The sequence below is a fragment of the Thunnus thynnus genome, chromosome 14 (assembly GCF_963924715.1).
Source record: "Thunnus thynnus chromosome 14, fThuThy2.1, whole genome shotgun sequence".
Lineage (NCBI taxonomy): Eukaryota > Metazoa > Chordata > Actinopteri > Scombriformes > Scombridae > Thunnus > Thunnus thynnus.
Window position 1 is genome coordinate 21,151,989 of NC_089530.1, and position 27,665 is coordinate 21,179,653.

At 38.8% G+C, this 27,665-nt stretch overlaps 1 protein-coding gene across 1 annotated transcript in view; it reads left to right on the plus strand.

Moving 5' to 3' along the window:
* Positions 1–27,665, plus strand: part of LOC137197239 (AT-rich interactive domain-containing protein 5B-like) — a 76,416-nt gene that overhangs the window by 35,387 nt on the left and 13,364 nt on the right. Inside the window, exons 5-7 of the mRNA XM_067610514.1 lie at positions 20,265–20,425; positions 21,332–21,608; positions 26,971–27,023. Of these exons, the coding sequence (XP_067466615.1) occupies positions 20,265–20,425; positions 21,332–21,608; positions 26,971–27,023 (491 nt within the window). The remainder of the gene's footprint in view (positions 1–20,264; positions 20,426–21,331; positions 21,609–26,970; positions 27,024–27,665) is intronic.

Below are 27,665 nucleotides of genomic sequence, written 5' to 3' on the forward strand. Positions count from 1 at the left end.
CTCCTGCCATTTAAAGGCTCCATATGAGAAAGCAGCTATAAACACCATATTAAATCCACCTTTATTAGGATAAATACCAGCGCTGTGGACACGTAAGAAGTAATACCATGCAGCTGTGAAATATTAAAACTTAAAAAATTGATCTAGGGAACAATTTTAGGACTTTCTTCTATGCTTCCCTCAATGCTAATTCTGACCTTTTGGATTCAGCCAAATGTGCTGTGGCAGCTCTAACAGCCGTCCGTCTTGTCTAGGCTAATTCATGAAAGTGTGTCAGGCTACCTCAGGGGGTAGAGAAGACGAGAGGGCTCAGGCAAAAAAAAAAAAAAAAAGTGCTATTGCAGAGTTTCAGCAAGCCTGTTGGTACAGTATTGTGTGAAATGTAGCCATCAGATCAAAGCCTGGTGGTTAAATCTAGTCTATTCTTGGGAGTCTGGTTATGGAATCAACACAGCACGACAGTAGGTGTATGTACAGCATAATATGTACAGATTTATTATATAATCAGCAGCATAAATGCTTTTTTTTTTACTTTAGCATGTCAAGTGTACTCTCAATCTGATTTATCTGTATTTTTAGAGGTGAGTAGTGAAACATCAGTGTGTTCTGGCTGCTCCTGTGTATATAATATCTTTGATATCTTCAATGTTTGACTTTATTTGATGATGTAAGCTCGTTCCTGGTGCGACAATGACAGTTATCGGAGACTGTGCTTTATCCAACTCAATCTATATTCATATTTTGGCGTCCACGTCACCACCGGCGCCCCTGCTTTTGAACCAGCTCGAGCAAAGCTGCGGTTGCGTCAGTTAGCAGATCTTTAGTCCTGTGATCCATATTCATGTTCAGCATTGCCTGTCACCCCTGCAGCTGCTTTCCTCACGGGGAATGACACAGTTTTTGTTTATAATTATCGAGCATTCTCAGCCAGCGTGGATTGATTATACCCATGCTACTTTGTGTCCCCAATTCAGTTCTTGCCAGGAGGAATGTAATATTACCGCTGCACAATCGCAGAGAAGGAAATACAAGTTGTTCTTCAGTTATTGTGTGCACACTGATGTACTGAGTGAAAAACAAGCTCTATCTTATATATAGTAAACCTAGGAATAAAGGTCTTACATACTGCACTGTAATAATAATAATAATATTGGCATTTCTGAGGCTCCTAAGCTATGAGAAAAAGCCTGAAATAGTTTGAGTGGGCCAGGCCTTTGCAGTGCTGAATGACAGATGATAAGGTTCAAGGTTTTGCTATTAGCTATCATGATGCTGTTGAGTATTAGTCACATTCATTTGGCAGGGACACTGTGTGTGCTACAAAGCAATAGCATAAACATTTGTAAGCTCGACCTAGAGGTGCTGTATATGATATATTTTAACAAGATACACATCGCAGAGCTCCAGTGCGTCTTGACAGCTTCTCATTTGGGCGTCTGTTAAGGAAAATATTATGACCAGCATTTTTCCCATTTTCTCTGATTCTGAAGTTATGCTCCCAAACTGCTGACCTCCCTTTCCCCCCTCCCTTCCTCCACCCTTTTCAGAAACCTAACACTCCTTGTGTGCACATTGCTTAAATCAACAGTATTTTGAAAGTTAGTGAGGCAATCATGTTTGAGGCAAAGCAGTTGAGAAGAGATGCCCCCCTCCGCCCCCCCCTCCCTCTTCTCATTTGTCCTATATTCCTTGCTTTTTTTTGGCACAAAACTATATATTTCATGCTCAACTCAGTGTGTTTTGTTTGAAATATCAATAAACGTGCTGGTTTGCTTTTTATTAAAAATAAACATTTCAGTGGAATCTGTTGGAATCCCTTTTTGTAATCCTTCAGGGTGGAAGGAGTATAAAAACAATTTATTGTTTCAATATACTTTTGTGGAAGAAGTATTGAGATATTTCACTTGCATTCAAAAGCTTACTTAAGTAAAAGTAATGAAGTAATAATTGCAAAATGTACTCACAGTTCTTCTCAATTGCTAAGACACATTTCTTGAAATTATGCACCATTTCCCAAAACTCACAAATGCATAACCACACACTCATCTCCAGAAACTTCAACGTCAAAACCAAACTCCCCACTCAAACCATGTAATCTTACAGCTAAACCAAACTTTGCCCGCAGACATCACACACAAGCCATCAAATACACACACACAGTACAAAATAGCTATTACACACTAGTGAGATCAATTCAAAACACTACTGTAAAAACCTGCAATCAATAACGGCGGTTATGGTTTTCCCCCAGAACATCCTCTTCACATGATGAACACAATAAAAAGACACAACACACTTTAGTAAACTGATAAAGATAATTTCCATGTATTTACCAATATAAACCAATGAAAAAGAAATTTATACATAAAGAAAGAAATCACATTTATTCTGGCTCAGGTCTCTGTGTGTGTGAACTGACCCATGACCCTGTTATCTGCCCTGAGGTTCTGATTGGTGTGTGAACAACTTTGACTCTTAGTGTTTCCACCTGGGGAACTGTGAGTTAAAATTGGGTTCCAGCTGTGATGACTTGAGTTAATGGTATTGAATGCCAGAGCTTTCTAAACGAGCACATGAGTGAAAACAGGGGAATAGTGTTTATAGTTTTGGGAAATGGGTCTGTCTTTTGGTAGATGGTGTCACGGTTTGGGGTGTTTAGTTAATAGGCCCAGTTATAGTGTATAAGCGATTGAGTACTCATTATGCAAAATGGCACCAGTTAATGTGTTTTATATATATATACAATATATATACAGATATTCAGTGCCTGTAAAAAAAAGTTTTAAGCGCCCTTGGATTCTTAAAAATGTTTAATTGCTTGAAACATTGGATCAAAGGGGATTTAATGTGGCTTTTTACACTGACATCAAAGTTGATCAAAGTGAAAACAGAACTCTACAAGTGATTAAAAGATTATAAATCTGTTTGCACTGCTTAAATTATAAACATAGCACCACTACTGGCCTCAGAGAAGCAGAATGTCATGTGTACGTTTGTATGGATCGGTTAACAATAAAGTTCTCTTAAGTCTTGATATGAAAAGTAACCAGTAACTACAGCTGTGAGATAAATGTAGTGCAGTAAAAAAGTGCAATATTTGCCTCTGAAATATAGTGGAATGGAAGTATAAAGTAGCAAAGTACAAGTACTGCAAAATTATACTTAAGTAAGGTACTTGAGTAAGTGTACGTTGCTACAATCCATTGTTGTTAATATATTTATGTTGTCTTGATGCACTGATGATAAACCAAATTTAACAATACATTTTTATAATGTGGTGTGTGTGTGTGTGTGTTTGTGTGTGTGTGTGTTAGTGTGCACGCTACTTTTGTATATCTGGGGCTGAATATAGCTGTGCTGCATGTATGTGGGTGTTTCCGCATGTCTAGGTTAGTTGCATCTGTGTTTGACAGAAAAACAAAAAAAAAAAAAAACAGATTTCCTGTTACTCATCTCCTTACTGAAACTGATATTGAAATATGTCAGAGAAGGAGAGATGACGAAAAGACAAAACAAAAGAGCAGGAAACGTTTCTACAATCTTACCAACCTGTACTTGGAGATAAAATCTTTCAAAACATTCAGTCCCGCTAGCTTGATTAGGTCGGGTTGCCAGATGAACATACAGTATGATGTCATTGTTTCCACAACTTGAACCATTTTCTCGCTCGCTCTTTAAACATGAAATCAGATTAGATGAAATATGCATACGCCAATATCGTCCCATGACAGCGCCGTATGTTAATGTAATAGGCAAATTGCTTGCTAAGCTCATGTTTTCCCATCTCCTCTGCAGATTTGTGTTAACCACCGGCCCATGAATTTTTCATCGTCCATATGTCATGGTATACAGAGGCCATAGAGGAGGAATTTAGAGGAGAAAAGAGCACGTGTTGTGGCTTTATAGTTAGATTTCATAATCAGGACACAGTCTGCATATGAAAATGAGCGGAACATCTGTTGCAAGGCCACTTATATAGTACATTATCTTGTCCTTACGTATCTGTAAAATCATGTTTTTAAAAGAAATGAAAGATACATATTTTTACAGTATGAGCAGGACTCACCCTTTACACATAATACACATCCTATGCTATATGACTAACCTTAATACACATTGAGCGGGATGTGTTTTATTTATTACTCTAATGTACTCTGTGTACACAGGCAGAAAGTGCTGCTACTGTATTTTAACTAAAAGCCCTTTCTCCTACCAGCATCATCAACAATATCAGCTGGGCTGAATAAGGCACAATCGTCCTGATTATCCCTATTATGTCATCAGCAACACACCAGCTCCGCAGATATTGCTTTGCATTGCTGTTTATATATATTTTTAGCACAACAGCACACAGAGAGATAAATAAGCATCTGGCCATAGGCGAGAAGCTTTTCAGAAGTCTGGACTTGTTAATTACAGTGCAAAGGTTTCTCAAAGGAGCAGTGCTGATCGAGGATAATTAGCTAACTAGCAGAGGTTAAAAGAGCAGCTAGGTATACTCCTACCTCAGTTAAAGGATCCTACCAGTGGATTTTTGCATTTGAATTACATATACTTTAAATAATATTTACAAAGCATACCTAAAGGTATTAAATGTTTATATTTCCAACCTTTCAGGCAGTAATATTATTAATTTTTACTGACAGTATGAACATTTATTTGCAACATTAAACCTTCTTTAGAAAGGTGATCCATCACAGTAAAACATTTAGCCATCTTTTTTATGACACACATCATCATCATCACATGTTATTGCAGCTGCGAGCAGTGGCTGTTTTGAAATGTTGATGCGTTCACTGACACTCTGACATCCAAGTTACCTGCCAAAAAGGAACCAATTCAAAGGAAAGTAACAACAGAATTCACATAAATCTTTTTGATGTGTGTGGGGTTTTTTTTCCACCTATGATTTCCTATCAACACATTGTAGATCATGAATACAGTGTTTTCTTTTTTAGCTGTTGACTTTCACACACTGGATGTCGGTGCGTCCTTGAATGCACCACAAAAAAAGAGTTTTCAGACTGGCTCCTGCTTGTAACTCAATACCGCAAGATGTGAACATTGAAAAAAAACTCAAGGTGATGAAATGTTCACTGTGAAGGATCACTCATCAAGTACATTTCAAATGTTGGTTTTCAAAGCACATTGAAATGTCTTAACTGTCGGAAAAAAAATCTAAAAATGTATAATATGTAAGTTATTGGGTAGTGATTATATCCTGTAGCTCCCTGAAATAGCACAAATTGTCCTACTAAGCAATTAACTCCTTTGTATGACTGTTACAAATAATATCAGAGGTCATTATCAAGCTTAAAGCGATGAAACAAAAGGTAAAGTAGTTTTTTTTTTTCACAGCAGCTGGACAGTTTTAAACTTAGATAAACTGCAGAGCATGCCATGAATTACTTAACACTTCAACTGACCAGGCCGGCATGACCTCATTCATAATGGCCTAGATGATTAATCCATTAATACACTTGTCAAATATGGAAGAACCACTGTTGGCGAGCATGGTTTAAATGAAGCAAGATTATATTTCCATAATAATAAGACAGTTTTTATCTGTACAGAACTACACAGTGAGTCATATTTTCATAGAGTCCCAGCTGTGAGTTGTGATACATCTCCTTAATGTTCCTAATAAAAAAAAAAAAATCCAGACCAGCATGTTGCAACCTGAATTTAACACATCTGACTCATCAGTGTAACTGTAGATACTGTTTACAAAGCCTTCAAGTCTGTGTCTGCCAGCGCGGCTGGTGTAGAAACAGCTCGTGAATGCAGCCTTACAGCCAGGTTACCGTGTTAAGTGTCAAGCATCATTCTTTTGTGTGCAGGTAAAGGCTTGTAGTTGTTTCTGAAAAAGGGCTTGTGTAACTTGAATGACGTCAGAAAATCATTGTTACAATGCTGCTACATGACAGTAACAAAGTGAGGATTATACTGCATGTGATGGATGTGTCTGATGTTTCCAGTTTTTTTTTTTTTTTTTTCGTTTTTTTTTTCACAATGACTTCTTGGAAAAGTGAACACCTACTTAAACAGTATCACTGCTGGCAGCTGCTGTACACATTTGTTTACAAAGGTGTTACGGTTTTTTTTTGATACGCAGCTACTTTCATGTTAATGGAAACTGAAAATACAAAGAACAGGCGACAGCTTGTTGTGTTTTTTAAGATTATTTGTAGATTTTTTTGGAATAAACTCCTTCTTAAATCCCCTAAAAAAACAAAAAAACAATATATGAGTACATAAATGAGAAAAAAACGCATAGAAAGATAAAAGTATTCATTGGCCTATTTTGTTGTGGGAATGATTATTATTTATAATCACCGTGGCATAATGCTGTGTAGCTTTTCAGGATGATTAAAGTCCCCATGATTGGGCTCATTGGCCAACTCAATCCCATCAAGTGTAACTAGAGCGTGATCTATTAGAATACATATGTTTTATTGATGTATGGGCTTCGTGTTTATCCTGGCATTCATTTATTTATAGGTCGATGCTGCGATTTTTTTTTTTTCCCTCCAGTAATGAATAGGATAAGCCTTGAAGCTTATCCACTGTTCCCTTTCATCTCTCTCTCTCTCTCTCTCTCTCTTTCTCTCTCTCTCCCTCTCTCTCTCAAAAAAGCCAAATTGAAATACTGTATTTTTTTAAAGCCCCAGTCCTACTGAGTTGTTGCTGCAGTCTGTCAGTATCAATGATGTGGAAGCGTTTGAAGGTTATCCCGTTTTAGCAAATCCTCCACATTATGTAACTTTGACTGTTTTACATTTGGCACTCTCAGAACAACAGGGTGTGTATTTGGGACAGTCCCTCCGCGTGCTCTCAACGTTTCTTTGTGAAATGGGATTTATTTTTTTATTTCCTCTCTTAGAACAATAGCCATTAAGAGCCACTTGCCAACACTTTGGCACAGGCAAAAGCTTTTGTGACATGTTCACTTGTCAGATATTTAGAGCCTGTATTGTGTTGTCGTTTATTTGTTTTATTTTTGTCTTGACAGTAAAGCAGCACTGCAGGTTATTACAAATGACATGCACACAGAAAGATATTGTGCCTTGTTGGACTTAAGCCAAGTCCAAAGAGTGTTTTTTTCTTGTATAATTACACTGTGCTTATATGTGTGTGTGTGTGTGTGTGTGTGTGTGTGTGTGTGTGTGTGTGTGACTGTGTGTGTGGAGCTAAATACTGAAATACTGGGTGATATTATTAAGTTCTCCGGGATCAGAGGTCATTGCATTCCTTAGTGTGTGTGTCAGTCAGTGGATCTGGGTTAAGATTAAACCCAGCTATGTCTCGAATGTGATGTGTGTTAATAAGTACTTAACAGGCGACGCTACCATCATGAGGCGATCACAAGACATGGACAGAATGAAAGAAAGAAAGAAAGAAAGAGAGAGGAGGAAGGCATGAAAGAAAGAAAAAAAAACAATTTGAAAGAATTATTTTCTCACTATAATTACAGCTTATTTTGACAATAAATTAAGTTTATAAAAGTTGTCTTGTAAAACATGTAACACCGTGAGCACGTACCCATAATTTCCTACTTACATTGCAAATGGAAAGCTTGAGTCGACAGCCTTTATGAGTTTGCGCAGTGGTAAAGTACACATATTCACACCCCTGTCGAAACACACACCCCAGTGAATCCGATGAGAATGATTTCATAATCCGTCGCAATAATAAACTTCTTTGAACAGTTTAATTGGCTCTTCCTGGAACGGCACGGCTTCGCTTCATTTGATCTGATGAAAGAGTAATGTTGCTTCTCCCCAGGGGGAGCATGCACAACGGCACACAAATAATGAATTAAGAACACTACACTTTTTTTTTTTTTTTTTTTCTCCAAATGACTGTCATAATAAAGCAGGAAAATTCATACTGATCTTAACACCAGTTCTCCCTAAATTGCTTTCATGTTTACTTGCTTACGTATTTAATTTTCAGAGCTTGCTTTTTAAGTGAAAATAATCCTGATTCCTGGAAGGGTAATGGATTGAGGTCACATGGAAATTGATTGTCATCTGAAAGCGCTATTGTCGTTAGGAACATTTGGAAATGTTCCAGAAACATTCCTCGTGTGATTCTGTGAAAAGTCACACTTACTGTACAGTGTTCTGGAAATGCTGCTACTTTGAATAGTCTGTATGGCAAACAGTGAAATTTGATATGAGGGCATCTGGTGTATGTAAAAAGGAAACTGAAGCAGGCTATGCAAAAAAGGAGAAGGAATATGTAAAATTGAAACTGACAAAGTCATGATGGTTTTGGAGAATGTCCTCTTTCTCTGTCTGAAGAATATTAACAATGACAGTCTGAATGGAGAGTCTGTATAGAGCAACAGTATGGTCACAGAAATGAGCTCATTACTGGCAAATACATTATGTATGTGCACACACATACACACATTTGTCTTAATATTACTATGGTGAGACTGTTCCATTTACATATCCATCTCTGCTAATTGTAACCCATAACATGCCTGATCCTGAAGGCAAGGAAATCGGTGTAAAACCAAAACCGTAACCTCAACCGAAATTATCCTCAGTTCAATCCCTAAAAAAATCTCTTTCCCTAGTATGGCTTGGCAGAAAATCCCTTACACACACACACACACACACACACACACACACAGTGAGACACACATTTTAACAGAACTCATGGCTCGAAGATGCTAAAAGAGCGATTTACACAATTTTATAAGTGTGAGATAAAAATACGGGCGAGTATTTTTAATGTCCTGGTAAACACACACTTGCTGGGATGTGGGCTTGTCTCCATGGCAACGCCAGTCAGAGCGTGCCCAGCCTAGCGTTTTGACAGTTTCTCCTGATGATGATTGATAATTACTACCTGACTTGTTGTCCCCGTCTCTACAAACATATGGCGGGAGCTGCCCTCCGCCATATATCTGCCAAAATGTTCCCTTTTCTGATAATAGCTTTTTAATGTTGCGTTTTGTTGTGCATGCATAGCAATCACACACACACGCACACACACACACCCCACCCACCCCCGCCAACCCCACCCCTTTGTAATTACATTTGCTGCTGCTCACATAGTTATTACAGAAAGGAAAGAGAAATAGATAGGAGAAGCAGGAGAGTGAGAGAAAGTCAAAAAGAGGCGGAGGAGGGAAGGGGGGGGCATAGAATTGATTTCACTTTGAATTGATGTGTTCCTCACAGTGCTGCTGGATTTAAATTTGACAAATTGTCAGGATTAACACAAAGAAGCAGCATTTTACAGTATAGTCACATATTAGAATATAAACACCAGATAATAGCCAGTGAGATGGGCTGTAGTTTAAAATGGCAAGCAAGACTCTTTATTCCATATCCATGCGCGCAGTATTTTATTATAGTGTGTTTGCATGCATAAAGCTCATATTTAGATGCAATTGGAAGCAATCTTGTTATATTCACAGAGGCCATAGAGGAGGACATCAATCTATAAACATGATTTATCTACTGCACACTATCTACGAAGGCATTTGCATAGGCCCTCTATTGTGGATCTTATTACCTGACTGTATGCTGAAACCTCAGACCTGAGCAGCATTTTAAAGCCCAACCAGACTCGAATTAAAGATTGAAGAAGTGAATTAGTATTCCTCTTCAGGTTTTACTAAATTTCACCAGCGAACACAGCATAATTGGGACAGTTTAAATGGCAATTCCTGTTTTTCTAAATTATGAAAACATGCACGTTTGAGCTGCTTCTCCGAATGTACATGTTGATTTAGGGAATATTTGCATCGATGCTGTTAAATTTTTTATTTCTCAAACAGTATGGTGGCCTCAGTAACCTCCGCTTCCAGGAACAGGATATTATCAGCAACACTCTCTCTCTCATTATGTCTTAACTTCCGCAAGCCAAATCAAATGAACTTATTAGCCCCATGTACCTGCTTTTACTTGTCTGTAATTCCAGATGGGCACAACAACTAGTTCACCTATATCCCGCTGGTTCATATAATGTGTGATGCACCTGCAGCAGGCAAAAGCGTGGCACTCCATGGATACTGAAGTCATTTCTAATACTGTTTGATTGAGGTCTGCCACAGGCTACGGCAACAGACAGGCTCTGTGAAGGAGATAATGATGCATGCACACACAGCTGTCAGTCAGCCGGCTAAGGGGATTCGTCTTTGAGGAAAATAAAAACAGACTGTAGCCGATATAATGCAGTATTTGTATAGGAAATGATGGGTTTGGGAAATAGAGTGGAACGGGATGTCAGTGCTATTGCAACACGGAGAGGAGATCTGGTGAGAATCTCCCCACACCAGAAAATCTCACATCGCTTCCTGTTTTGCAGTGTCAATTTACTTACATATTCATACTGAACACATCCATGGCGGTCCATTAGACGGAGTGAGTTTGATTAAAAGATAGGTTCAATCAAATTACGAAAAAAAAAAAGTGTTTTCTCTCTTATTCCTAGCGGTATCTATACAGCCATGCAGATATTGGTTTAAAATATCTTCTTCTGATGTTTCCTCCCCAGTACATCTGAGGTCAGTTTAGTTTGTGGTGTACAAATCATTGAAAGATGATATTGAAAAAAATTCTCGTTACTCTGTATAACCCACAGAACACAGTTTTCTTCAATACAATTTGTTATAGAAAGTAGTTCCAGTGAAAACTTCTGACCACATGTTTATCTGTTTACAGCTGCAACAATCAATATTTTCATATTAACAATGGCAGCGTTTTGGCATCTCATGATTTTATTTTGGTTTTACTCTCTTTGTTGACTATCACTGCTCTCATCAGTGTTGTTTTTTCAGCAAAAAAGCCAAAGTTAGCGACTAGCTGATGAACATAGTGGAGCATTTATCTACTAAAGAGCCAGATATTTCCCCTGATGAGCTTCTGAAGACCAAAACAGAGTTAAAAGGAGAGGGAATATTGGACTTACATCGGTCGTGTAGTCAGAACCAAAACTCCAAATGAATCATAATGTTACTCCGTGTCTGCTGGATGTGTAAATAGGGAATTTGTTGTTTTCTAACGTACTCGCCATAACAGCTTTATGAGGTGATGATATGTACATGATTTGTTTTCAGCTTGTTCCACTGCTTCCATATGGCCAAACAAAATCAATTAATTCAGCCTCTATCGTCAGTAATTGTCAGAACAACATAAACTGTTTGTGCTTTACAAAACTGTTACACATCACTGTTGAAAAACTAATAATTTTTTATGTTGTGACAATGCAGTGGTTAAGGTCTGGTTAGGTTTAGGCACAAAAACCACTTGTTAGGTTTAGGGAAAGATCATGTTTGAGTTAAAATGACCACTTGAAACGTGGTGTGGGTTAAAGTTACTACTTCCTTAAAAGTGAGGCAACCTTAGTCGCCATGGCAACAGTAAACACCATGACAACTGTAGCTGGATATGGGAATTTGTCGCCTTATATGGACGTCATCTGAACTGTGTCACTTCTCCGAGTCATAATCACTAAGGCTGATGAGATGGCGTCAAACGTAACCATGCAGTTGCTCATTTTTCACGACTGAATTTACGACCTATAGTGTTTTTCTTGGGAGGACGGGCTCCAAAATCTCATTCACCACCATTATTGTGGGGTAGAGGCAGAAATCACAGGCAGATATCTCAAAACCTAAATTAGATTTTGACGTTCAAATATATACTAATATGGGAGAGAGGTAAGAGAGTGGGGGTTTTTTTGTAATTTGGATGAAATGATTCATTAAAACAGATGCTGAAGCAATATGAATCAAGGTTTTGTGGTTAGATACTAAGACCTGTTTACAAGATGCTGAGGACCTGCAGATGAGTCGGCTGCACCTCAGGGGACTGTTGTTAGAGCTCTTAGTAACAATCCGGACTAATCCCTGCCTTTTACTCAGGCGCAGGCTGTAATAGCCTTGTACTACAGTGATTTTCAGTGTGTCAGTAGTCAGGACAAGAGTTCCTGATACAGGTGCTTTCTACAAACACAACTGTTCACTGTCTCTGAGCACCGGTGAAAAATTTAAATTGTCGCCCTCGCTGCTCTGTGGCATTCTGTTTGCTGTTTTTTCTCTCTGTCTGTCTCTCTCTGTTACTACACTCTCCAATTTCCACCCTCTTTCTCTTCCTCTGTTATATTGGAGAGTGGGTTGTTGTTGTTGTTGTTGAAGGCCTGGCAAAACTTGCTTTTGTGTAATAACAGGTAACTAGTATCCATTGTCATGCCTAAGAAGGAGCCAAAAGCGTTCCTCATTAAATTCAAAATAGCTCACAGCCACAGCAGAATGAAAATATCTTCTTATATTGCATTCACGGATGGAAACAAACAAGAAAATAACACCAGTGATGAAAATATTTCAGTATTACTGATGCTAAATCCCCCCTGAGATTGACCTCATACGAGACCCAGCACTCTTCCATTCTGCTGTGAAAATGTTTTGCAGTTCATCAATGATGAACTCTCTCTGTATGATTATGAGAAATTAATTAACACTTGTACCATCTATCAACCTACGGAGGTTTTGATGATTAATAAAAAACGCTGTACTCTGTCCACCCACACGTTCTTTCTCACTCTGTCTCACTCGGTGGGCACATTGTGTAATTTTTTGATGATTGCACTGATAGAGATGCTTGAAGTATTACTGTTCATTAAATTTTTTTTGTGCTGTCAGTGTGTCTCAAATGACTCTGTGAAGGAACATGCCTCGAGCACAGGAACAGAGGAATAACTGTGCTGTCAGATGTGACAAAGTGAGAATTATGAGCACATCAAAAAAAATGCCGGATATTCATACGTGAAATGCAACGGCGGCTACAGTCAGCAACATGATGATGAAGAGTGGGGAGCACTTAATACTCACTGCTTTACATGTGTACAATCAAAGTTGTAGTGAGGGGAAACACAACGAAGTCAACTGATATTCAACTGGACAAAAAAATGGATACTATTAATTTCTATGCGCTTATATTAACGTATAGCAAATAACAATAATTACATTCGTCCTTGTGCCTTCTGTACATAATAAAAGAGCTAAAAATGTGGTCTGTAAAATATAAACATATAAAAGAAAAGAAAATAAGGGTAATGGCAGCCTCTAAGTGGCCTGTGAGGTGAAAACCAGGGCAAAAAAAGGCCTCCAATGACTGCTGTTATTTCTCAACGTAAGCCACTCTTACTAATGGGTTATGGTAACTTTGCACTCACCATGCCCATTATAGAGATTTGGGAAATGTGACTCTAGCAAAACAACATATATCAGGGCGAACTTGTCTCTGAGTCAGACTGAAAGTAAACATAGAAATTAGGGATTAGCTATTTTTCTTAACTGCAGAGGGATCTGCTTACTTAACGATGATTTGTGTAAAATTTATGAACAATTGAAGGTTATTTGGAAAACTTTACGAGTCTCTGCTGACCCAATATACTTTTTTTTTTTGCCGGAGTTGCGTTTCCTAAATCTCTACAACAGAGGCGCAGAGTGCTATTATAACAGCTACAATTATGAGAATAAGACTGTGGTAGAAAAATAACAGAATTTCCTTTTAACATTGGTATGAGTGCACTTTATTAAAGCCAATTTAGATGATGATGTGGATCTTTTCATCAGAGTGACTTGTATCATACCAATACCAATTAAGTAAGTAAAGATTTCTTTATATAGCACCTTTCAAAAGCAAAAGTTACAAAGTGCTTCACATTAAAAACATCAAACAAGCGTGATAGTAACAGAATAGAGTTGTTTTTTTTAAAGTTTTGGTCGAACTGGATAATCTAATAGTAAGAGGTAGTTGCTGTGTCTCCCTTCATGTTAAATCGAGCTCTGGGAACATCCAGTGGATGCTGGTTAGCCGATATGAGAGACTTTAAGTTACTATATAGACATAATAATACAGAGATGTACTGAGGGGCTTCACCATGTGGAGCCTGATAAGTAACAACCAAAATTTCATATTGCGCCTGAACTCTTCATCACTCTAGGTATTTACTTTGAAATGAGAAAGAAACATTTACACAGACATGTTTCCAAACAGAATAGAAACACTGAAACTGTGGTCAGTTACATGCAGTCCTTGAGCAGAAATACTTGAAATCTCTCCAACCCCTGAGATCTTTGATGTATAGTGAAGACGCGCCGTCGCCTGTCACTGCTGGCAGAGGAATCAGTCATCACTGCCTTTTTTTATATTCTCTCTGGTACAGTTGCCTTGCTGCTTTGGAGCCTCCCTTGTCACATCCCCGCACCTCCAGTGGAGTTAAAATGTTCCACCAAAGTGTAATATCACTTCACTGATCACACATTTAATGCTCCGCTGCTCTACAGATTAAAGTCTGTGTCTCAGGAGTTGTATCAGAGGGTGGTTTGTATCGAGATTTGTCATGTTTTATGCATCGTTTGTTCGGTTTTATTTACTTTTCCTCATCTGTTTTACATTCTGATAGGTGCTGTTATTGTTACTTATGAATCATATTCTATTTTATTTTATTCTGTTTAATTAGTTCCAAAAATTCTGCCTCTATAATAACTGTTTTCAGAAGCATTATTGCTTCATTATGGTGATTTTTTTAACATGCATGTAAATGCATCTGCCCAGTGCATATAAAGTTTAAACAGAGTCTGCCATGGTGCATTATGTTTTATGACTTGCTGTAAATTTCCAGTGCACTGCTGTAACCCTGTATGCCAGACTTGTGAGTGAGTGACCTTCTTTGTCTTTGCGAGGGTGTGTCCACAGGTACAGTTTCATTTACAAATCCATCCCAGGGGAGGATTCCTTCCTCCACCTGTGCAGATATCTGTCCTGACGCAGTGGTCTTTGTGACCTGAACTGGCAGGATGTTACAGATGACTCCACACTGTGTTTGGTTAAAAAATCCTTTAAGTCCTTTGCCCTTTCACCATGTAACTCATTAAATAGTGGCTTCAAATTCAAATTGACTGAGTGGATTTCTCTTGGAGAATTTACATTGATTATAACGGAGCTGGAATGTAACTCTACTTGTCAATGTCTCTGTGCAGCTTAACTGACCTGAATGTTTACTACAGATTAGCACTAAAGACCTGGTATGTGTTTCAAGATTTATTAACATTCATTTTATTTAGTATATTTTTAACATCAGTGATACTACGTCTTTTTGTCACTAAGACGTAACTTGTTGATATAGAAGCTGATTTAAAATGACAAAACTGTATTGTATCCTACTCTGTTCTGTCCTGGGGGACATACTGTACTGTACAGACGAGGTCATGTATTGCAACATGAATGTTACCTTTGGCAATGAGCTATGCTGATAATTGCTGAGTGGGTGTCACGCCTTTAGTGAATTTGCAACCAAGTGAGGGGACAAAATACGTCAAAACATGTTTTTCACCTACCGCTGCTTGTTGTAGTCATGCTTCACTCATCTTCCTCCACCTCTCCCTTCACCTCTTTATTTGAACTCGGACCTCATCATGATGAGAGGAAGTTGAAGTTAAACTGTAGAATTAGGAGTTTGAGTAATGACATGAGTGGGAGTTTTGTTACATAAAAATGCAGATGGTTAAATTCTTCTTTAGTCAGTCAGTCGGTCTCTGTTTTTCTGGGTTATGGAAACTCTTCAGTGTTGCTTTAGCAGTTAATTTGCACATAATTGGTTAAATGTTACTCACTGAGCTCAGCAGGTTTTACAGCCTGATGTTGGACCAGAGTTGTGTTGTTTGTCATGAGTAATTATTACATTGTAGTATTTCTCAACAACTTTTATGAATGATATATCAGCTTGACCTTAATGAATTCCCATAAACTGAATGATCAACATTTATAACAGCTTGTTTACACATTTCCCAAATATGATTAATGATGATTGCAAAATAACCCTTCCTGTGCTTTCTACAGCGTAAAAACGAAAACATTCACTGTGTTCACCTTCTTAGTTTAGCAAAACTATTTTATGTAGGTTTTTGGTCATAAATCAAAGTTGTTGAGACGTTTCATTTAAAAACCATGAATGTCAACCTCATGGTGGCGCCAAAAAAGTCACCAAAGTCATTAGGATTCATTCTCTGGGAACCATGAATTTCTACAAAACTTTGTGGGAGTCCATCCAACAGTTATTGAGATATTTCAGCCTGGACTAAAGTGGTGGACTGACCATCACTTGATCCACAACGCTAGCTTGGCTAAAAACAGGTAACCTAGATTATTTCAAGTGTTAGTCAGAGTTATCTGCTAAAAGTACAATCACGTATTTTTTAGATCCCTAAGCTTCTAATTTTGGTTTTGAGAAACATTTCACACCATCAGAGTGATCATTCGTCCATCTTCTTTAAAGAGATTTTTGAAACTACACTACTCTAAAAGAGATAATCATTTCATGAACACATGAAGGTATCGAGCTTTTTTTCAGTCAATTTTGTGAATGTTATCAACTGAGGCATCCATCAGTTGAATTCTCCAGTCGGCTTGATATGTCTCTCCATTCCCAGCAGCCTCTCAATCAATCAGTCCATTTTGTTGTGGTTCCCTGTGGCTCTACTCTGCTGATGCATAGAACCGTCAGAACCCTTCCTGAGCTGTCTCTAATGAGTTTTTCATTATCATTGACATCAACTGAATGGCAATGAAACAGAGGTATTAGGGCTGTGTTTAATTGAATCTGAGGGGGGAGAAATATTAGACAAAGCTGTGTTGTAAAGCTGTTAAGAGCTGAGAGCGTTCGGCTGCATCCAGAGATCAAGTTGTCAGGCTGAGCATCTCGCTGCTGAAGTCATCGTGACTTCCATGGCTCAGGGGTTGTGCTCCGTGACAAGACATGATGGATTCACACCCCGGGGAATACCCTTTACCTGTCCTGTATATGTGTGTGTGTGTGTGTGTGTGTGTGTGTGCGTGTGTGTGTGTGTGTGTATGTGTGTGTGTGCATGGCCTCACCTCCTTCCAAGAAGCCGTGATCCAGAATGCTGTTCACTACTATTGAGCATTATAAGCAGTGTGTGTCTGTGACTGTTGTGTTTGTAGATGGCGTTCATGTGTGTCTGGATGTGTGTGTGTGTGTATGTGTGTGTGTGTGTGTGTGTGTGTGTGTGTGTGTGTGTGCATGACCTTACCACCCTCCAAGAAGGCGTGATCCAGAATGCTGTTCACTACTATTGAGCATTACAAGCAGTGCGTGTCTGTGACTGTTGTGTTTGTCGACGGTGTTGGTGCATGTCTGGATATATTTGTGTGTGTGTGTGTGTGTATGTGTGTGTGTGTGTGTGTGTGTGTGTGTGTGTGTGTGCGCGCGCCTTCTGGGGTTTGTGAAGGACCAGCGAAGAGTCCTCTGGTCACTTCAAGGCACATCTCTATGTCATGTTAGATAAGCAGAAAGCCACAGACGGAGAAATAAGCAACTCAATGTGAAGTAAAAAGGAACTTGGTAGCTTGGTCAGCAGCCGTTTTTGGTGTATGACTGTAGTGTAGTGTATTTTTGGCATGTTGAGGGAAGTATCATGTATACTTAAATGATCTCCTTCTTTTCTAGTGCAGTGACAAAAAGCACTTAATGCCCACAGAATGGTAAAAATATCACATCTCCCAGGGTGCTGTAAAATCATTATCTTGTGATGTTTGCTTTGTGTTTTACAGACTATAAATGTCTGCGTTTCCATTCTAGAAAATCAATCTGCACAGTCAGTCCACGTTTGATTTCCTTTGTGTTATCCTTATGCAACCCTGCCACAAGCAGTGGAGATCAGCAGTTCTGCAGCACAGAAAGATTGCTTGCACTTGACCTTATGTGCCTGCCTGTGTATGTATACAAAAATACATAAATGCCCCATCTGACCCCAGTTTAACATGTAGCCAGGTTGTCTAACCGCATCCAGGTTATCCATTATCAAATAAGTACATGAATTTAAACTCGTTCACTGTCGTGTCAACATATGTTATGCAGCAGCAGTTTGCTGTAATTGCACCATTTTCTTACGCAGCAGTGTTTGACCTGATGAAAAATGTAAACAGTCACGCAGGTTATGTAACTCTGTGTAGGGTGTCAGCGGGGTTAGTGATTGGACTAAAAACAGAACCGGACTGAGAGTGTGACCTCGTTCAGACCTATGCGACGTTTGTTTAAACCGATGTCACATGTTGGAAAATAAATCTCTTACATATCAACTCTGCAAGTATTAGTTCATCTTTCACATAATGTTTGTGTTTTGTGATGGGGGGGGGGGGGGGGGGGGGGGGGGGGCTCGGAGTAGAACTGATGCTCCTTCGCATCGAAAGGAGCCAGCTGAGGTGGTTTGGTCACCTGGTTAGGATACCTCCTGGAGGTGTTCCAGGGAACTGGTAGGAGACCTTGGGGCAGACCCAGAACACACTGGAGGGACTATATATCTCTTCTGGCCTGGGAACGCCTTGGGATCCCCCAGGAGTAGCTGGATGGCGTTGCCAGGGTGAAGGATGTCTGGGTTTCCTTATTCAGTCTGATGCCACAATGACCCGGATAAGCAGCGGAAAATGGATGGATTAATGGATAACTGCATACATGTTTTTTTTTACTGCTCTATTTATGTCAGGCATGTGTGATCAGTTTATTTTTCGTAGGGTTTTATCTTCTTTAGTAGCACATTTATTGTATTTTTTGCTATCTATTTATGGCCTGTGTTTTGTATAATTGCATATCCATCTCAGGATAAGCATTGCAAATTAGCTCAGGCTATAAATGCTATAATATGTGGCATTAGTCTATTCATTGGATATCCGATGCTTGTGTATCCGTCCCTTGAAAAATAAACATAAGTAAATAACTAAATAAGATGGTTTATGTAATTTCATAGCATTAATGAATAACTGGCAGAGTGAGCCGTAGAATGAGAAAACATTGAAGGAAGAAACACACCCAGTGCTTTCTAAGTAGAGATTACAGTGCTGAAAACTTGTTTTGTCAGTGCCAGAGGGATGACAAATGCATAACAAATGCCCTTGGAATTTTCCCTGTGCGGTTTCTCCCCGGTGCAACGGTTGTGAAAATAACAACATGAAGTGATACGTAGGTTGCTGAGTCGTGATCATTTTAACCTTTTTAATGACTGCCTCTTAGTTTTATTCAGCTCCGGTGTTATTGTAACATTTTCTTGATGGGAATTTGATCTGACAAAAATAATCACAGAGTCCTTTTGGCAGAGAGCAACCTTGGATGTGATTTAATTGTCATTGCAGATGGAAAGAAAGAATGTTGACGCTGTGAAATACGTGACTGAACTTGGATCATTTGAAGTTTCTCTCTTTTTCTTTCTCTCTCTCTCTGTCTCTCTCTCTCTGTCTCTCCTTTGAGCTTATCTCTGTTTGTGTTGCTGCGTGGAGGCAAGGCACTCTGCCAAGAAGTTACATTACAGTCGCGGGTTGACATAAACGTGGGTGTACAAAGGACTTGGAGGGCTTAAATACTTTATTGTGTGTGTAATGTGAACTGAGCAATTATATCTGCCAGCCTTTCAAACAAAGAGCTCCTATCAGGCAGGTTCATGTGTTTTTAATTAACAGTGTTCAGCTTTAAGACATGAGCAGGCTAACCAGTGGGAAACCAAAAATAGAGATGATGATCAGTACATCTGAGGTGCTATAGTATAATGTAATTCTTTATCATGCGGATGCTGATGGTGAGATGACAACAGTGGCAGTTGCACTGTGAAAACCGTGAGAAAACAGTCATGAGCTCTGAGTTTTTATAGCATCTGTATCAAATACTTCCCTTAGCAGAAACTGTTGTTTGAATTTTCCTCCATTTTGTGGCTTTTTGGGTTAACCAGCATATGTCATTTACAGTAGTATACTAAACGCTTGACTGTTACAATGCCCTTATCTGGAATATTAAAACTACATCTGTCTGAATTTGAATGTAGTTCCTCTTTTAGGCTCAGAGGGAACTTGAGGATGGTGTTTACTAGCACATTGGAGCAATTTGGCAGTCAGTTACCCCATTCAGCACCATGTTGCACTAATCCAGTTTAAAAATAATTAGCTACAGGCTAGCAGGCCTGTGAAATTCCTTTCCCTGATTGTAAATGTTCCTGTCATAGCCTTTGTCCTCTTCAGCTCAAAGCCAATGTGATCAAAGAGGAAATGTATTTTTGTCTGGAAATGGTATCACACTGCTGGTATTCTTCTTCCTGAAAAACCTCTGAAAGATGAAAAGTTAAATAGCTTTAGACTAAAAATGGCAGCAAATAAGGCAGGTTCTTCCAACCTAAACTGATATTCTCATTGTCACAGTTTTAATCATTTATTTTCTGTCCTCCTTTCGCTCAGCTCCCAACCTGAAGGGGCGACCTCGGAAGAAGAAGCTGTCCATCTCTCAAAGGAGGGACTCCCCGGGTCAGGCTCAGGGTCAAGGGTCATCAGGGTCAAGCCAAGGGTCAACAGCAATGGCTGCACAGGACCCCTGCAGCCCAGAGAGCAAAAGTCCCAAGGTAACACTCAAGTAAATGTTTATTAGAGAAATCAAGTATATTGTGGGTATTATATACTGTATCTTTAAGTTAAATGACATCTGAACTTGTGTCGTCAACCAACAAGATAAAAATGTTTTTTCTTACTTTGTTTTCAAGCTAGTAAATTCAATATATATTGTACACAAGGTCAAATGATTATATTATCTTTTATCTGACTGATTTATTATTTAATAGATAAGTCATAGTAGCATAGTTGTTGAGCCGCACTCTCTTTGTCTGTGGCTCTTTTCCTTCAACCACATAAGAGTCATTTAGACATTTAAAGTACAACGTGATCCCACAGTGAAACAAGTGCTAGTATTCTTGAATAATCACTGAACTACTGCCAAGATAATGTTACTTCAAGAGGAGAATTGAAGGCTACTTTGTGAAATTATCACAGCATGTTGGCAGATTTTTGTCTCGCATTTTATTTAACAAATTGAACATTTTGAGTGATGATTTCCAGTGAATTTTGAAAGATTTTACATCACTGATGCTGCACTTCTGTATTTTTCAGTGCTCCTTTTTATCCAGCGCCCGTCTGACATTGATTGTAATATTCAAAGTGAAGGAAGTATCCACCCTAAAAGCCCTTCCACAGCTGTTATTCCTATGACCTTGGACAGTTAAATCAATATTAGCAATTCTCTCTTGAAGCTAGAGTCAAACTAATCTGTGCCTAATCTGCGATGACAAGAGGAGCTGCTCCATTGATAATCAATGAGAAGCAGCCTCTGTGGCCTGTAAGAATATTTGTTTGTGCTGGAGCCCAAACGTATTTCATCCAAACTGTCTGACATCATTTGAATAACAGTCTGTCAAGGGTTGAATTTTCATCTAAAATTATATCCGCTGACTTTTTTTTACGCTCACTCCTTATAGGTCAAACCCAACTGTAAAGTGGTACCCAACGGAAAAATAACCTCGGCAGCCAAACACAAGGCCAACGGCCTCAGCAAGAAATCCTCCGCTGAGGAGAAGGAGAGAGGAAAGGATAAGGAAAAGGAAAAGGAGGAAAGAAGCGAAGAGGAGAAGAAAGAGGAGGAAACATCAGAGGAGAGCAGAGCGGAGGAGCAGGCTTTCTTAGTGGAGCTCTACAAGTACATGAAAGACAGAGACACGCCCATAGAGAGGATCCCCTTCCTCGGCTTCAAACAGAGTGAGTAGGACAACTTATTCTCTTATTCCTTCATTGGCAATGTTTAAACAATAGAGTGTACTAGTTTCAATAGTCCAATAGTAATATTGTGTGGATATATTTTCCTTGAGTTGTTAGTAGATTTGGGTCATAATATCACTAGTGAGGAAGGTTAGAGGGCTGATAGGGAATTAAAAACCCAGTGAGAGACCTCTTTAGGAATAAAACTACTAATACCTATTCAGTGTTTCCATGCAAAGAGAAAAAAAATACTGCCTTGTGCTTGAAGAAAAGAAACAGAAGCATATGTTTCAAATTACAGTTTAGATATCAGAGTGAAACTGCACTGTAAGTCATACCCAAGAGTCAAATAGGCAAGGAAAAACCCCGTGTGGATTTTAATCAGCATCTCTAACCACATGTTGTCAATAGTGCCCCCCTGTTGTGATCAGATGAGAAACCAGGAGCTGCTTTTCAGTCAAGTCAAGGGCAGGTTTTGTCCTAACAATCCACATTATGAGAGCTTTAGGGGGAAGAAATGGAGATGGCAGCCAATTACTGCAGGCACTGTGCCCAAAATCAGTAAATTACACTGCTGTTAAACTGTAAAAAAAAACACATCCAATCTGTAGTAATAATAAACTAAAGGAATAATTGTCTATGTTGAGAAAAATCACATCCAGCGGTTTGTAAAAGACTCTGGAAGCTCCCTGTCAGAGCATATTTTGGCTGGCTTTTATATAAGCAGAGAATATCTTCTCACACTTGTCAGAGGGGTTTCCTGTGAAGGCCAAGAACGTCCTCTAACAGTGTTAAAAGAACATCACATGTATGGGAAACACGTCTGCTAGAGATCAAAGATTTCTAATATAGGTCGGATGCTTAGCTTGCTCTCGATGTGCACGGGACACAAGTGGAGAAACATGCACGTAAACACCATAAAGGGCGTGCTCTGGTCTCCTGAAACTGAAAAAGTGCATTTGTTTTTTTTGTTTGTTTGATCTTGAGGCGAGACACGAGAGAATGTGGGCTGTCATCTCAAACCGTGGTTCTCACATTCACTTCTTTCTCGGTCTTTATATAGAGGATGGAAATCACATTTGCATTCATTTCAAACGAGCCGAGGAAGATTTAGCCGTTCACATCAGAATGTGGCTCGGCAACATCAGCAAATTAACGAGAAGCAGGAGAGGGAGACAGAGATGTGTATTGAATTTAACAGTGACAGTTTATAGCACTGTAAAACTCATTACTCTAAACTATTACATGTAGGTAAGCTGTGGTCGCCTTGACTCTGCTAACCTCACTGTGGTATTTTGACAATCCTGTCATCTTGACTGCCGACATGTTGCTGCTTAAATAGGTCATTGTGGTTGAGGGAGATAGAGAGTGGAAGAGAGTACGAGGTAAAGAGAGACAGAGGGAGAATTACATACCCAACATGCTTTACTTTTAGTTGGCATTTCTCGGTTTGAGCTCAGAATAAAGTCGAGGTCCACGCGCCAACTGTTTAACATACACTACATGCTTTGAATCTCAAAACCAGACACATCATAAGCAAGGCCCTCATTAAATGGTGAAATCATGCTGTTTAAACTTCGTCCTTGGCAGCCAGCACACATCAGCACATGTAAAGAGGAGAGAAAAAAAAAGGAAAACACATCATAATTAATACAACAAACCCTTAGATGTAATCTGGCGCCATTTTCATATTCTTCCCTTTAAAGTCACTACAAATGCATTAAAAGATCAAAGAACCTGCTTTCCTGAAATGGAAATTGAAATTATGTTATTTTAGTTGCATTTGAGTAATAATCTTTTTCTGAAGTCCTCTGGAGTTTAACAAAGCAACAGATGGTTGAATGTTTTACCAGACTTACTCATGCTTTGTTGGCTGCGTAATTTCAGTATCCATTTGATTCACCTTCAAAACATAAAAACCCCCTCTCTGACTCCTAACACGGACTGTTTATGCGTATTCCACCTCATGTACTAGATGTGAATCTTACTGTACCTGAACAATGTTTTTTAAGACTGCAATTACGGGTCTTTATAGCCGTGCGGAGAGATGTGAACCTCTAAATTTCAATCTGCCTTTGCCTCACATGGCTCATAACATATTTTAAACCCAGTAATATTTATTTTGTTGTAGTTTAACACAGTGTCCACTTGTTTGCCTGCCTCACACTCATGTTGCATTTATATTCCTCTCCAGGGGTTGTATGCATTAAACATCTCGGAGCAGAGGTGCTGATCTGAGACCAATTGGCCTCTTAAGTCTGTAATAATCACATATACATACATATTTTATACTGACTCTCTAACGTTCAGAGTAACTTGTTGAGCCGTGTGGTGACAGAATAGTTTCAGGGCTGCAGCTAATGATTATTTTTTTTACTGGTTCATTTTCTGATTATTTTGGTCTTTAAAATATCAACAAACAGTGATTCATGTCCATCCATCGAAATATTCACATTTCTTGTTTTGTCAAGGGCTGCAACGATTAGTCAATTACTCAATCAAAAGAAAATTAATCAGCAACTATTTTGATAATCAATAAATCGTTATTCCAGCTTCACAAATGTGTGTTTTCTTTGTCATATGTGATAATAAACACGTTAGTCAGACTAAACAAGCAGATTGAAGGCATCACAGTATGCTCTAAGAAATTATGAATGCAATTTTTTTCACTATATTTCTGTTAAAATATTGACTAAACCCATCGACTAAACGATTATTTGATCAAATTATTGGTTGATTAATCAATAATGAAAGTAATTATTAGCTGCAGAATCTTTGTCATTTCTGCTTGTAAGCTAATTTATTGTTGCTGGTTAGTTTTCTGCCAATTGACTAATCGATTAATCGTCTGATTGTTTCAGCTCTAACACATTTTTCTTCTTTATTTTTATATCTACTGTATCCGATGCCTCGAGATGGGTTTATTCACCTGTCCTCGGCGAGCTATTTCAAAAAGGTTATGGAAAATTTGGCTCTGAATTACTGAATTATAATCCATTCATAGAGGCTGAATGCACTCTGGCACCTGAATCACAGGAAGTGGCTGTTACTTTTGCAGAACAGAAGAGTCGGAGAGGAAAACTCAGGTTGCACTTTATTCATGCAAGTTGCTATTCTTCTATTTTTTTTATCACTTGGTTAATATTGACTTTGCTCTACAGCTGCTGCCATTGAAAGTTGTTTTGGCACAGTAGAGGTGCTGAAAGAAATGAGAGATAGATTGGATTGAGCAGTTGAGGAGGAATAAAACAGGAGTAGTAGTGGCTACGTTGTATTTTCTGAATGCCTTTGATTTGCAAGATTAACTGGTAACTGTGTTTCTGTGTGTGTGTGTATGTGTGACTATTACAGACACATGTGTGCCTCAGTGCTTGGGCATCAGCATGTGATTGTGAACATCAGTTCCAATTTGTCTCCTTCTTTCAGCCTTGTTGTCTAATTGCCATGCCATCGGTGTGTCATTGAGGCTGCATTGTGTTCCTGTTTTGTCATCCTTATCTCAGTGATAATTGCCCCTGCCAAATAGAGGGGAATTAAGAAAAGAAATTGCTAATGACAAGACATCTAAGAAAAGACATGTTCTCTCATTTCCTTTATCTGTTCTGTTCCCTCCCAGTCCCGTGTGCTATTGTGGTAATTACAGTCGATGCATAACAAGCTAGTTAAATAGACCATCTTTCTGTTTCTACAGTCAGAAAGCACAATACGCCGTAGTGCTCAGTTCAAACAGAAAAACCTACCCAGCTCCCTTTGTTATTCCACCCGTGCATTGACAACGGTCGCAGAGAGGAGGGAAGGAAAAAATCAATGCTGTCAAATGCGGAGATAGGAAAATGTCATTTTGACAAATGCAAGGCTTTGTGTACGCACAGATTGAATTTTGATGGATTTCTCCCCAGGCGAGGCCTCCTTTTCTTATTTATAGGCCGTCATATAAAAATGTTAAACAATGATGTTACAGAAAGCAAATACAAATGTCACTGGCACAAAAAGTCTCCCAATGAACTAGTGGTTCATTGTTTGTGGGAAATATTTTCCTTCAAAGACAGCCATTTGAAGCCTTTCTGAAGGCTTACATGGCTATTTTTAGGAAAATATTACACAAGACTTGTATTTTGATATGGCCTGTCATGGGTTATTTGCATGGGGAAATCAATGCAAATTCATTTGCATTGAGTTCAAACAGAAGTTTGAGCATATTGCCAAGCGTTTGATGCTTGTAATGGTTTTCATTCATACCTGGAGGCTGCAGCTGAGGGTTAACAAATCTCTTTGTCAGGATGAAGCATACGCTGTATTTTATCACATAGCGGTGATCGTACAAGTACTCAATATTCATTTGCATCCTCTCTGCAGAAGTGCTGCATTGCTTTGTGTGAAAATGATAAAAAGCTGTTTTCATTCTGCCAGTCCAGGAATATGTAATTACTATATTCCTTTGACATGCTCCAATAAAAAAAGATTACGTTTACATCTATCTATTTATCTGTCTGTCTGTCTCTGCTCTCTAAGTAGCTAAATACATTTAGTCAAGTTTTGTACTGTAAGTATTTAAGAACGATATCAAGTACTTTATACTTCCACTTAACTACATTTAAAAGGAAATATTGTACTTTTTATTCCACTACATTTATTTCAATATCATAGCTACGCTACTGACATATCAAATCACTGACACTGTGCAGTTTGAGTTTTGTTTACTTTGCACATAGCACAATAACATAATATCACGCTATCACTAGTGCTTTGCTGCAGTTTGTGTTATCTGATTAGATACTGAATTGCAAGTGGTTGTACTGATGCTTACTGCGTGCAATGACAATAATGTTTAATCTAATCTAACTTAATTTCATACTGTTGCTATAGTTACTAGCAACAGTATTGTATCTAGTAACAGTAGTTACAAGGTACAAAATATATCATCAACTAATAAAATATGGTAGATTGTTATAGATTAAACTACTAAACCGTGCACATAATTTGTAAAATTAACTCCAGAATGACAAGTCACAACACTTAAATGCTCCTTACATGTCGATGCATCAGTAATAATAACTTAATGATATTATATATAATAATAATAATGCTCTGAAAGATATTTAAGTACATTTTGCTGATAATACTTTCTGTACTTTAACTCAAGTAAATTTGAAATGCAGGACTTTTACTTCTAATTTTTTACTTGAGAATATTTTAACAGTGTAATATTGCTGCTTGTACTTAAAAACAGGGTCTTAATGCTTCTTCCAGCACTGTATCTCTTTCTCTCTCTGGTGTAATGACTGTATATGACGTGATGTGTTTCAGCTCAGGTCCTTTCCCAGAGTCCCTGACTGCCTTGTTTGTCTTCTGTCTCCTACAGTCAACCTTTGGACTATGTTTCAAGCTGCTCAGAAACTCGGAGGATATGAGTTGGTAAGTATTCACATATGTGGCAATATATTCCTTCTCTTTCGTCAATGCCCCCCCCCCCACCCCCACCCCCCACCCCACCCCCCACCCCTCTCTCTCTCTTTCTGCTTTCCTCCTCCCTCCTGATGTCTACCCTCCTCTCCTCTCTTTTTTCTCTATCATCTCTCCTTTTCTCATTCTCCTTCTTAACAACCTCCCTTCATTCTTCCGTCTTTTCTTTCCCTGCCCTCCCTTTGCCCCTTGAGGTCAGTCACTATTTTCCCAAGAAGAAAGTCTTGCTCAGAGCCACATTTAGCAAAAATGATGCCGTTGTTTCAAAACCCCCTCACAGTGGAAAACACATGTTCCTCTGCACTGCACTTGTCAGAAGGAAATTGGTCAAATCGCTCATTTTTTCCCATGTTGGAGATGAAGTGAAATGCACGAATATATACCCACAATTGTGCACATGAGTCAGAAATGTGTGTGTATATGAGGCACGGGCACTGAACTTGGCAGCCTTACCTGCCGTTTGCTCACTCGCTATTCATGTGCGACATGTTTCCAAAGTGAAGTCAATGTTTGATGTTAAGTCGTCAAACGTATTGCTCATGCTTGTTTCTTCATTAGCTAGCTGGTATAATGTCATCCAAACAGACAGCCAGA